We start from the raw sequence: 14,381 nt of genomic DNA, 5'->3' as shown, positions 1-14,381 counted from the left end.
TTAGGAAAAAAGGGTGAACAAATTGCAACAGAATCAAACTCAACTGATTTTGTATCCTCCATATGTCCTGGGTAAGGAAAAAAAAGCCCCGAAGAATCCCATTAGGGGAAAGTTCCGAAAAAGACCCAAATTATCCTATTCATTCGCCTATTCATTATTTTTCTCACATGAATAGGGTAAATAATTTAACCTTTAGATATCACCATGAAAATTACTGAGCTGATTACTTATATCAAGACAAACAAAAAATGTATTACAAGTTTTTTTTAATTGTTTGTTAACATGGACAAACAGTGCATAATCTAATTACAGATGTGCTAATTTGCATAAATACCACAACAGATCTAAACATTGGCTCTAGCCAGGTGAAAATATCTTGTTGAATCTTGTTGACAAATAACAGTAAAATATTTAATATTAAGGTCTGAATGAACCCATTTAGGCTACACATGAACATTAATACATAGAGGCAGGAAGAAGTATGGTGTGGTGTGGCGCAATGGATAAGACACATGCCTTTGGTGTGAGAGACCCGGGTTCGAATCCACTGTGAGACACCAATGTGTCCCTGAGCAAGACACTTAACCCCTAGTTGCTCCAGAGGCGTGCGACCTCTGACATATATAGCAATTGTAAGTCGCTTTGGATAAAAGCGTCAGCTAAATGTAAATGTAAAGTACTTTAGAAACCAGCCTTTATTAATTTTTAAGAGACTGGGTTTGGGGCTGGGTCCGTGGGACTGTTTCTGGGGGATGAGCCTGAGGCAAGAACAGGAGACAATGGTAAGGAGACTGCAGAAGACAAAAGGTAAATAAAATAAAAAGTAAATCCCCAGAAACAGACCCATGGACCCAGCCCCAAACCCCATCTCTGCAATAATAGTCAATAAAGGCTGGTTTAAAGTACTTCTTCCTGCCTCTTTGTATTGATGTTCATGTGTAGCCTAAATGGGTTCATTCAAACCTTAATATTAAGTATTTTACTGTTATTTGTCAACAAGATTCAACAAGATATTTTCACCTGGCTAGACCCAATGTTTAGATCTGTTGTGGTATTTATGCAAATTAGCACATCTGTAATTAGATTATGCACCGTTTGTCCATGTTAACAAACTATTTAAAAAAACTTGTAATACATTTTTTGTTTGTCTTGATATAAGTAATCAGCTCAGTAATTTTCATGGTGATATCTAAAGGTTAATGTTTTTACCCTATTCATGTGAGAAAAATAATGAATAGGCGTATGAATAGGATATATTTGGGTCTTTTTCGGAACTTTCCCCTAATGGGATTCTTCGGGGCTTTTTTTTCCTTAATCAGGACATATTGAGGATACAAAATCAGTTGAGTTTGATTCTGTTGCAATTTGTTCACGGTTGACCCCCATTTTGGCTTAAAACGCCTGGACTATATTGGGCGCACACGCCGCACTGTCTTCACTCGGACGCGCGCTTCAATCCATTCCGTTGCGGATAATAATGTTGCATTATCGAACGTTGTGTCGTCGTGGATATTGTAGTAGCCTATTGTATTGCTAAATCCCCGACCACTATGTCGGTCTGAGACAGCGAGACCTAGACAAGACCGAGAGGTCCGAGACCAAGACAAGACCAAGACCAAAGACCGTCAAGGCCGTGACAAGACCGAGACCACGTAAAAGTGGTCTCGAGACCATCTTTCTTCATTTTGTCTTTTTTAATGCCCCAAACTCTCTCAATATTCAAACTTTAAAGGCTCTCAGTAACCAGTATCACCAGTCTTCACTAATGAACTCAACCCTTCTCTGTTCAGCTCAAACAGCAACAGATAAAAGTGGCCCAAAACAGAGAAACTCAAACATGGGGTCTGTCCAAATACCCACACTTGGCCACTAGAGAGTATGTGCACGCTACAGGATATAAGTGAGCACATTTTACTGGTGCAAAGACGAGTATGTGTATTTTGTCATTTGTACAACATTTGCAAATGCTTTTTATCATTTAATTAAAAGCACCATCATTACTAGTAAACTGTGTTACATATATGTATATGCCTATAGGCACTGCTGTACACACACTTAGAGGATTATTTAAAAATGCAAAGCTTTGAGAATCGAAATAAAGCTCAGTAAACACTTGCATTTTTACAACACTGTAAGTGTGTCCCATCTGGTAATCAAAAGTTCTACACACACTTGAACACTTGGGCCACAATACAAGAACAAAATGTAATGTAAGTAGACAAATGGTGAAGTGGAAAGATCGCAAGTGTTGGTGGACAGGCCGATACATGTCAAGATGAACAGGGATGAAACGAGTTATGCAATCCAGCAATATCTTTAAAGCTGCTGTTTAGTTGTGAATATAACAATATAAATTACTAATGTTCACATCTTTTTTTGATTAAGGTCTCTTTAAGGTTAAGGTTTTTGCTTTCACAGCTCTCTGCTCCGTATCTGAATGTGTTCAGCGTCAGTATCACTTTATAAACGAGAGGAAGACCTGGACTGAAGCTCAGAGATTCTGCAGAGAGAATTACACAGATCTGGCCACCGTTGACAACATGAACGACATGAACGAGCTGAAGAAGAGTGTGAATGATGGAGGTGTTCAGTATGTCTGGATTGGGCTGAAGAAGACGAGTGTTGATAAATGGCAGTGGTCTTCAGGTGAACCTGCGCTCTATCTGAACTGGAGATCTGGACAACCTGAAGGCAGAGATTATTGTACAATGATGAAAAATGAACTAAAGTAATAATATTACTTAATTTAATAAAACTACCGTTCATTTATAGATGCACCATACCAAATATGACGGCTTCAGAAAATGTTCTACTAACACACACAGGGCCCTATTTTAACGATCTGAAACGCAAGTGTCAAAGCGCAAAGCGCAAGTAACTTTGTGGGCGGGTCTCGGCGCTGTTGCTATTTTCCCGGCGGGATAAATGACTCTTGCGCCCGACGCAAATCTAAAAGGGGTTGGTCTGAAGTAGCTTCATTATTCATAGGTGTGGTTTGGGCGTAACGTGAAATAAACCAATCAGAGCGACATCTCACATTCCCTTTAAGAGCAGGCGCGCTTTTTCTAAGCGGATTCCTATTATAACGGCGGATTTGCCAGGCGCACGACAGGAGCGGTTCACAGCCGAGGAGACCGACGTCCTCGTCACGGCCGTAAAACACAGAGAAGTGACATTGGGGATGGAGAAACAAACACACCCAAATTAGCTTCGGTTAAACAGGCGTATGATAATTTGGGCGTGTGATTAAATGTGTAAGCTAGATTTATGCCTATTTTATTTTCACATCTTCATGGACACAACGATGATTTCCCTCGTGTATTAATATGAATAAATGAATGAAATCTTTATTTCGAACAATTAAAAAATAAATTAAACCAAAGACAGCAACACATTAAATATCCATCAATAAAAATAAAACAAAATCAAGAAAAACAAAACCTTTTTTTTTGCATAATAATCACACTGTTCGAAAAGGGATATGTAGAAGCCCTAGGCTTATCAAGACCTACAAGACCTAATATTTTTCCTAGTAATAATGTATGATTTGCAAAAATGAAAACGGCTGCTTCTGTGTAGATGAGAGCATCAAATTGTAATGCGCGTTGTGCACACGCTACATTGATTATGGCCAAGCATGCGCCCTTAAAATAGCATGAATAACATGCGCAACGCGCCACTGACTTTAGACTAGGTTTTTCCTGGTCACTGGCGGAATTGTTTTCTAAACCTGCAAAATAGCATGAGGGAACGTTTGCGCCGGAACACGCCTCCTCTTTGCGCTGAACCGCCCCGGGGAGCGCAAGTGTATTTGCTAGTTAACCGACGCGCGTCTGTGGAGGGAAAAGTCCGCTTTGCGCGGGTGCAAAATAGGAATGATACATGCGTCAGTGTACAAAGTCAATTGCGCTGGGTGCAAGATAGGGCCCACAGTCTTAACCTATAAATTAAAGGTAGAGTAGGCAATTTTGGAGAGGCCAGCAATAGCAAGCTAGCTTTGAAAGCATGAGATCCCACTCTCCCTTCAGAGTCTCCAAAGCCACGGCTCCTTCAAAACACATGAACACACACAGCAGAGTCGGCTAAGCGTCACAAGCAAGGTTATAATCGTAAACGAAAACGAACGAAAAAACGAAAACTAGGTGGGAAAATCATTGTCGTTAACTGAAATAAAAATAAAAATGAGGCATTACAAAAAAATGATAACTAACTGTCCTTAGTTTTCGTCTTTATCAGTGTCTTTCATAGAGCAGATAACGTTCAGCGTTCAGCTGGATTTCCTTTCCCTGCTCTCTCTCCATCTCTCTGTCACACACACACACACACACACACACACACACACACACAGCCCCTCCCCTCCGTGTACACCGCGTCTCCATGCAAACGAGTGTTCGTTGAAAGCAAGTTCACGAAAGGTTGATATCTCGTGAACACCTTCACAATCACACATTAAAAAGTGGCATGAAAAATATTTTAAATTCTGAATACAATTTTGCCAGTGTGTTGAAGTGATTGCGCCTTCTTTAGAAAGTTAACTAGTCGCAAGTTTGAGGTAAAATGCAGTTGGGTTGTCGATGTCAAAACACTATATAAGCTGTGATTCTGTCATTTTTTTACTCTTACAATGTTTGCTGCTTCAATCCAGATGAGTATTGTATTGGGTACATTTAGTATAGGGTGTGAATTTTGTATAGATGTATCAGATATACAAAATATATCGTATATATATATCAAAAGATAATAGTATTAAAAGACACAACACACGACAGTAAATCATTCACAAAATGTTCTGGAATGCATGTTTATTTCATGTTAATCAGTTCATCAATAAATGAATGCAGGACAGTCTGTTCTAATATCTGCTAGGTTTTGTAGCAGGGGCCTTGTTCACATTGCAAAGAGTCATAAAACCAACTTATCTGATCGTGGTCACGGTAACTAAGACCGTCTTGCCCTGTATGGGGGGTGGGACCACAGATCCCAGAGTGAAGTTTAAAGATTTTTTTGGTACAAATACCAAATAATTGTGTCTGATTTGTCTCAGTCGTTACATGTCTCAGATTGAGCTCCCTGACACTCTGACAGCAATGTCTCGTGTGGCTCAAAAATGGGTTAAATACATGCTGTTCATGTACGTCTTCTTTAGTCTGTTGGCTATTTAGGGTTATTTTCCTGGCACACGTCACTTACACATTTTGCACTTACTGCAGAGTAGACTGTTTACATATTTGTGCCCATATGTACATTTGGTAACACTTTACAATACGGGTGCACTAATATGCATTAATTCATGCTTAACTAATGCACAGATAATGATGTGTTAATGTATGACTCATGAAGAACTAAACCATTAATTAATGATTACTGCATCAGCAACTAATAAAGATTCTAAATGATTAATAGATTAAGTAATATATGAATTGTTATTAATTAAATGTGTCATAATGTATTAATTCCTGAATAACTTATTTTATTAACTAAAAGTGTAAATTACTGCGTTAATTACCACAGTTGGTCAAAACAATGTACTTCAACTTCCAGTTGTCTGCTTTAATTAACCCATTTGTGCCCAAATTTTTCTGAATGGTTTCATGCATATAATCCTGTTAATAGTGTCCTATGTGAACATGTTCTGCATTTATTTTCCCCAGGTTTTTTTTTTCTTTCTTGAAAATCATATTTGAATGTGCGGCAACTATAGTTGCCGGTGGGCAAATATGTTGTATGCACCCCTTCAATGTAAAATATGAATAGGAGGAGAACATTTGGCATTTATCTCAAAATAACTGCTTTCAACAGATCAATCTTTATTCATAAACAAATTTATTATGTATAAAAGTCGAAAAACATTTGATGCAGACCCAAAAAAAAAACTGCATCTAGCTTATAATCTCTTGAATATGAAAACACAACAAACAACAAATCCATTTGCCTTAACCATTGTGCGCTGTTCAGGGTCTTTTTGACCCACATTTCTGACTTTCATTCATGGGGATAACAGGGATAATTTGACATGGTTAAGTGTTTTTAAAAGATTTTTGCCCATCTTTTGGAAAATGCAGTTCTAAAAGTAACAATTTATCACTTTAACAGGTAGATGGCTGCAGAGCACCACTATTTGCTATTTGCTTTTTGACTAACTGAAAGACATCTTTTCACAAGTTTTTCCAGTTGTACTCATATCTACATATAATGAAATCACAATTATAATAATAAAAGTTACTTTTTGTACTGAAAAAAAAATCAGTTTTTCAGTAATGTTATATATTATGATTAGAATCAAATGAATTTGATCAATGGACAAAATTCATCCTCAAAATCAGAAACAACACAGAACACACAGACAGAAGTGAAGTGGCACACTTTAAATGTGTAGAATTATATGAAAAATAGATGTTTGAAATAAATGATAAACTATAAAAACTCCAACTTTTCTCTTTGTAACATCCTGATCAGGTTTGATTCTAATCATAATGGAACATTATTGAAAAACTGATTTTTTTCAGTACAAAAACTGCCAAACTTTGACAAAAAGTAACTTTTATTGTTATAATTGTGATTTCATTATATGTAGATATGAATCTAACTGGAAAAACTTGTGAAAAGATGTCTTTTAGTTTGAAACTTTTAGTACTTTTAGAGCTCTGCAGCCATCTACTGGTTAAACTGCATTTTCCAAGATTTGGCCAAAAATCTTACACTAAACCATGTCAAATTATCCATGTTATCCCCATGAATGAAAGTTAGAAATGTGGGTATTTTATAAGGCGAATTTTTCTTTTCTTTTTTTGAACATTTTGTGGAGTAAAAATGTCCAAATGTAGAGTAAAAACATTAATAAACTGAGTAAAATTACATTTGTTTAAAATAAATATGTTGTTACAAAATAACATTTTGTTACCTGGGGTCTCTCAGATCCCAAACAGCCTGACTGTAAACCGCAAACGAACAGCGCACAAGGGTTAAAGTTGTGGAACAGTGCAGAACAAAGTGCAGCCATAACAGGGCATTGTGTATCAAAAAGTTAAATGAAAATAAATAAATACAAATAAATAGAATGAAGAAAAAAATATATCTATATAGAGATGTAATTTAAAGGGTTAAGTTATGTTTATGCACTAAACAAGACCAATAACCTTGATTTATTAACCTATTAACACAGTATACCCCATTTTCCCATTATATATGTACTTACAAGGCATTTGCCCACCGGCAACTATAGTTGCCGCTTGGACTTTTGACTAAGTATACAAAAAACTATAGATCTCTTGTAAGATTTGTTTTGTTTGGCTGATTCTAGAGACCTTCATGATTATGTAGATATATATATGTCAACAAAAAATACTTATTAGTAACATGAAAATGACCTTTCTTTGGGAGGGTTTGCCTTCGTCCTGCTTCCTGGAAATAGGGGTAGGAAGTTGACAGCCTCATGTGACAGGGAGGAAGTGAATACCTTTTTTTTTTTCTTGAAATCCTTTATTTGGTTGTTTGCTTGCATTCCATTGAGAATTAAAACATGGACAACATCTAGAAAAATATTTACAAAAGGAAAATGACAACTATGTACTGCGGCAACTATAGTTGCCGGTGGGCTTAAATGGGTTAATCATTAACTAATGATTTGCAAATGTATCATTATGTTATGACTTTACTTGTTGAGGCACATGACTATTAACTAATTGTTAAGTAATATGTCATTTATGGGTTTTGACAGTTTGCACATGCAGTGAATGTAATGTGTGTGAATGTGTGTGAAGGACGGGTGAGTTGGGCTGCACAAATATCAGCACACACACCAGAATCTGAACTCCTGACGCTGTTACACTGTGTTTACACTGGACATGACAGACCATCGCAAGTCCATTTGTCCTTCGTAACAGAACTAGCACAAGAGCTCTGAGTACGTCAGTAATAGAGTGTGGCATCGGTTTACTGTCGGGTTTTGTCGTGTAGTGTCGTGCCACATCCAGTGTAGTATCACTGACTATAATGGACGTTCTGTTGTCTTTGTCCAGTCTAGACACAGTGTTATGAAATAGCAGTGCTCGACCGCATGTTCTCAGTGTTCCACGACCTCAAGCTTAACCTGTCATAGTCCTGTGCGTGAACAACAAGGTTCATCGGACTCAGTGAAATCTTGGTTGTACATGATTGGAAATTGAAATCCATGGCTTAGTGTGGATGTCAAAACCAAAATTAGTTAATAGTCATGTGCCTCAACAAGTAAAGTCATAACATGATACATTTGCAAATCATTAGCTAATGATTAATTAAAGCAGAAAAATCGACGTTGAAGTACATGACTTCAACCCATTGTGGTATTTAACGCATTCATTTTCACTATTAGTTAATCAAATATGTTATTAAGGAATTAATACATTATGACACATTTAATTAATAACAATTCATATATTACTTAATCTATTAATCATTTCGAATCTTTATTAGTTGCTGATGCAGTAATCATTAATTAATGGTTTAGTTCTTCATGAGTCATACATTAACACATCATTATCTGTGCATTAGTTAAGCATGAATAAATGCAGATTAGTGCACCCGTATTGTAAAGTGTGTTACCGTACATTTTATGTACTGGTGTTATTGTTGTTGAATACATATTTCTAAAATTGTATGATGTTTTTGTTGAATTATTATTACACAATACTTTTTTCTGACCTTTTTGAATCTTGCCCCTGACAAATAACCCAAATTACAAAAAAAAACAAAAAAGACTAAAACTAACACTAAAACTAATAAAAAACTAAAACTAAAAAATCTTTTTCAAAAAAAGCATTTTCAAAAAATAAAAAACTAAACTTTAAAAACTAATTAAAACTAAACTGAATTTGAAAACAAAAAGTCAAAACGAAATAAAAACTAATAAAAGATGCAAAACTATAATAACCTTGGTCACAAGAGACTGTGTTAAACTACCTCATGTCTCAAACCACATAATGTAATTGTCACGGTGGATCGCAGGAAGGCAGACTGAGACGAGGATATATTTCCAAAACGAAGGTTTATTTGTAATTAAACACAGGATGGCAGAACAGGTACCAACACACACACCCACATAGTGATGTTACGTATGACACTGAAGCTTCGATGTGCGTATCACAGATGCGACACAATTTCTAGTCAAGCCCTGTATCGGGGTGTGTATTGGTTTACTAGAGTCACGTGATCGACGACAAATGAAGCCTCACTTTCTGTCCAATCACGTGCGCGTTTCGCTTTGGGTGTCAGAAGGCTCGAACCCCAGATCTTATTTAACAAGTTATTGTTGGCTCAGTCTGGTTCATGGGTTTGTGAGGAGAGAAAATTAATTAATTTAATGAACAAATCAAACACAAACATGTAAGGCTTTTATTTGTACACATAACATTGAAACTATGGAGTGTGTTGTGGTTGCTTCATCTGCCAGAGCTTCTAACACAGGCTTCTGGCTGCTTTATTTTAAATAAGCACCAGATGGCGCTGTTCTCCACACTCTCGAAGCTTTGAATCTTTTCCCGGAACAGTCAGGGGAAGCCTCAGTGATTCATAAGGCTTCATTTCCCCATCCCTACAGTCTATAAGTCTGCATTTACACTACAGCACTTAATGCACAGGTCTATTTTGACAAATGTTTTGTCCCGTCCGTCGCTACGGTTATCACTGTAAATCATTGCAATTTCAGGAGTGAGTGCGCTTCAGTGTAACAGATTAACACCCGTAATTTAAAAATTAAATTAAATTCTTGGCAATTTGGCATGCAGTTTTTACTGCAGACAGAATTATACGGATCTGGTCTCGGTTCATTCAGAGGAGATGCAGCGTCGTGTGATGAATGTGGTTAAACGTGCGTCTACTGAGGCGGTGTGGTTGGGTTTACGTCACTCCTGCACTGTGGGCCTCTGGTTCTGGGTGAGCGGAGAGACCGTGTGCTATCAGAACTGGGCTCCAGGGAACGGCACAGGAGACGAGGACTGTGAGTCTGGAGTGAGATCTGGAGCAGTTCAGTCTGGAGGAGATCAGCGCTGGATCAGCCGTCCTGAACACGACAAACTCAACTTCATCTGCAGCAGATCTGAGGAGTGAAGGATATGTTTGTGTTGTTCTTAAGCAAAAGATGTTTTAACTGGCAAACACTTTTATTGTTTTAATCATCAGATAATGTGCTTATATCAGTACAATTAAATCATTTCTATAATTTAAAAGTATAATATGAGTCTTTTTACTATCAATATATTGTTCTTTGGGCAATTCAAATATTAATGTGCACTATATGTTTTAAAGACCCCATCACATCAACATGAGTTTTCATCTGTGGCTTTTAGAAACATTTACATTTGAAATTCGCATTAGTTCTCTGAAAAAACGGCTCATTATTTTCAACACAGACCGTTCAGTCAAACATACTTGCTGTTAAATAGAAAGTAGAAGATCATGATTCGAGGATGTGGCTCAACGTATATTGGCTGTTTAAAATAAACGCAAAATAAGATTATGAGCATCTATATGTCTCAATAAAATGAAATATGGTTTATTCTTAAAGCTACAATATGTCTTGTTATCACCACTAGGGGTTGCTAACCTCTAACAATAACAAAGGCGTCGGTTGATGACGCGGTGATAAGAGGAATCATGGAACTTGTCGTCATGCTGATGGATCTAATAATATTTGTGGATGAGTGAATACACTCATGTTTTTTAACATGACTGTGGTGTGACACAGGACGTGATTGCTAATGAGAGACGGACACACGAGTCCCGCGGATATTAAAGGAATGAGGATATTTCATTCTACCGAACTATCCACAAGTGCTGATCACTACTCACACAGGACAGTTTATCTGACAAATTAAACTTGTGAGGTAACGCAGGACTGTTTCACTTGCTCTACACTATCACACTAAACTGCATTTGAGTGTTGAAAGTTATAATGTGATTTATTGTGTTAGTTTGTTGGCTATATGAGACTTGCAGTGAGCTAGATCATAGGTCTCCTCAAGTCTTAAAGCTCTGTCAAGTCCAAGTTTGTCGAGAAGCTCTCTGGATCTCGAAAACGACATGCCGATATTGATCCTCGTTTTAGTGACAAGAAACGGGCACTGTTTAAAATTGTGAATTTCTCTGAATTTACAAATTCTTGAAAACATTTAGGATAATGTAAGTACACAATTGAAAGAAATATATATATATATATATATATATGGCCTCAGCTCATTAGAGATAATGAAGGGACAACGAAAAGACTGTACATCTCCATGGTTTCAAATGGATTACATAAACTGAGAATATTTATTTTTTATATTAATTACTTCATTTAAAAGAAGACAATTCAAACTTTATAAAGACATATCTCTCGTGAAAGTGTGGCAAGTATTCGCTGAGTTACAGCCCAGCTAACACAGTTACGTTGTGAAGACATAACCGGACCAGACCATATTCGTCGTAGCGACGTACCACATAACGTTCCAGCGACGTAACTTTGTGATTCCCATAATTGTCGTGGCGATGTTATAGTGGTACGTCGCAAGAACGTGACGAGTACGTCTCGATGACCAAACTGGCATGTTACGAGGACGTTATAGTGGTACGTGGCTGGTACTTAACGACCAAAATACAACGTCCACATTTATTTTTAATATACTTCTCACCTTTAGTCCTGGGAATTAAGATGTGCTTGATCCATAACCTCGAAATCCACATAGAACTGATAAACTCAAACATTTCACTCTCTGCTGTAAAACCTTATAAATTCTAATAGGGAATTGTGTACTATCGTTTCCAGTTAATACATTTAGGGATCAATACATATAGGTTGTATTGAAGGCTGTAGAATGCACTGATTGCTATTACGGTTCTAAATCACCTTAGAGTATTAATACACAATTAATGTCCAGTAACTAGGAGAAGACTGAAGAAGCCAGAGACAAAGATCAAATTCACTCACTGTATTGATTGATTGATATTCATTTCCTCACAATGTCAACAAAATGTAAATATCACAATAAACAGCGTAGGCCTACGTAAAATAAACAAACAATAAAAACAATGTGGTTATATTCAAAGATACAATTATATTAAGAGAGGGCAACTAAGTGGTGGAAATAAGTAAGTGTACTCAGTTTCAAGAAGTCCCAAGTATTCCAGAGGAAGTCCACTTAAGGGAAGAAGGGTGCAGAAACGTCGGTCCTCAGACGCGATGCCGTCCGGTCCTTATAGGGTTAATATGATGATGCTCAAAAGGGCCTGTAGCTTTGTGTGCTGTAATGTTCAGTGTGTGTTTGTGTGATGGGTTTGTGTGATTTGGTCAGCTGGACAAATGTAGATAAACGTGTGTGTGTGGTTCTATAATAAAACAACAAACTCAATTAGTTTCTGTTACAACTCTTACAATAAAAATGCTGCGTCATTATCACTTCACGTGATTGAACGTGAGAGACATCACAAACTTGTGATACAGGTATAATATAGCAGCTGTACTTTTATAACTGAATAAAGATCTTATTGATGCATTAAACAGAATATCAAACAATGATTATTAGACAAAATAAATATAAGATAATCACTTACAGTCTGCAATGACGCACACGCGAGTATTCACCACAGAAATCCAACAACCTCAGGAGCGATCACACAACATCAGCCGCCCATCACATATGAAATACCAAACTGCTCACCAGCTATATTATCGATCTATAGCTTTATGGCTTTCTGATGCACCTTAACTCGTCTCGTTTGCTCACAATAACAACTCGTCGCGCACCCACATCTCTTCTTTCTTTCCTCTATTGCCGCGTGTGTGAGATCTCGCGTCATTCTCACAGAACTCGCGAGACTTCCGATTCAAACCCCGCCCACTCGGCAAACTCAACTCTTGAATGGAACAATGTAAAACTATAATAACAACATAAATATAAAATGGCCATGCCCTTTTGCACATAGGTAGTGGAAAACAATACAAACCCCTATTAAATTCTAAATAGAAAATGGCCCAAAAAACACACTGTATTCATTTATTAATCAGAATTTATTCAGTGCTACTTTGTACAATTACTAAGCCAATACATTTTGAACATTAACGATTTTTAACCATGTAAAGTGTTCACATGTTGTACCATGCTATTGTACCATGCTATTGTAGTCAGGTTTATAGCTTTTTGTTAGAAAGGTATAAGAAAATTGTCTAACTTACGTGTTCCTCCTCCTCCTCCTCCTCCTCCTCCTCCTCCTTATCCCGGGCTGCACTGTCACCTCATCGTCCTTCTAGGCAGCTAAAACAAGAGGAGAACTTTATTAATGTTGCTAATCTACAGCTTTTAATGCTTTTGAAAGTAATTTATGCTCACCAAGGCTGCATTTATTTGATCGAAAATACAGTAATATTGTGAACTTTTATTACAATTTAAATCTGTTTTCAGCATAATTGTGTAAATATATAGTGAAGATCAGTGTAACCCAGGTTACTAAAGATGTTTTTATTTTTGAAATAGAAAAGAAAGAGACTGACACTTGTGTGAATGAACAGTTATTTTATTAAATATCTGTAAAGAAAAGAGAAAATAAGAATACATAAATTAGAGAAGAGTGATTTGATTTAATGAGACGATGATTGGTCCTAATAAACGAATCAGAGTTGGCCGCCTTAGTGGGTGGAGTCATCGGAGTCGAGAGATGATGCAATGATCATTTTTCCCAGAGAAGCACCTAAAAATGAAGCAGTGAGCGCGATCTGAGAAGAGAAAGAATTAGACTGAGCGAGCTAGTAGTAGTTTAGAGAGATTTAGAGATATAGAACATTAAGATTTTGAGAAATAGAAACAGAATTTGATACTGTGATGATTGATTTTGAGTAAAAGTGAAACTAGCTTTTTGTACGTGCATTGAAGTACGGGCCTAAAGCTGAAAGAGCTGCCGCGAACTTTTTCTAATTGATATTAGAGTACTCTTGGTAAGTGAAGTTTTCGTTTTATTGTTATTACTAAGGTTCTTATGTATAAATATCCGATAAAATGTGTTCAAATGCCAGATATGTGTGTTATACTTAGCTTAGTGCATGTAAGAGTCAACCTTCTGGGAAAAAAAAGGGAAAAATATAGAAGATTTCTTCATAAATGTGTTAAATAAGTGATATTATAAAGGGAGAAGTTATTTTTGATGATTTGTGAAATGTGAATTTATAGGTTTTGTCGAATAACTGAGTTTGAGCAAACGGATGAGTGTGACGCACGTGTAGATTGAGCAGATGAGGCCTAGCGCGTCATTTGAAATCCTGTTTTTATGTATATATGAGAAGTTAATGTGTTAATATTATATGAAAAGTGAAGTTTGAAACGTTAATAGTTGAATATATTGATATTAAGTGTGGTAATATGTGTATTTTTGAGAAA

General features: G+C 36.7%; 1 protein-coding gene and 1 long non-coding RNA gene across 2 annotated transcripts; one reads left to right on the top strand and one right to left on the bottom strand.

The window, feature by feature from the left end:
• Positions 1–752: 752 nt before the first annotated feature.
• On the top strand, positions 753–10,083 carry LOC311288446 (E-selectin-like; the record flags this gene model as incomplete). The annotated part of the gene is made up of 4 exons (XM_084405866.1): positions 753–782; positions 1,791–1,842; positions 2,419–2,728; positions 9,762–10,083. 4 exons carry the CDS (start codon positions 753–755, stop codon positions 10,081–10,083), a joined length of 714 nt encoding a protein of 237 aa, XP_084261992.1.
• A 1,844-nt stretch (positions 10,084–11,927) lies between these two features.
• LOC311287943 lies at positions 11,928–12,913 on the bottom strand. The gene is made up of 2 exons (XR_014626854.1): positions 12,565–12,913; positions 11,928–12,339 (listed from the first exon to the last, which is right to left on the bottom strand). It is a non-coding gene; the product is annotated as an uncharacterized lncRNA (long non-coding RNA).
• Between the last annotated feature and the right edge of the window lie 1,468 nt (positions 12,914–14,381).

Source organism: Rutilus rutilus, assembly GCF_951802725.1.
Source record: "Rutilus rutilus genome assembly, chromosome: 3".
Lineage (NCBI taxonomy): Eukaryota > Metazoa > Chordata > Actinopteri > Cypriniformes > Leuciscidae > Rutilus > Rutilus rutilus.
This window is presented reverse-complemented; position numbering and strand designations above follow the sequence as displayed.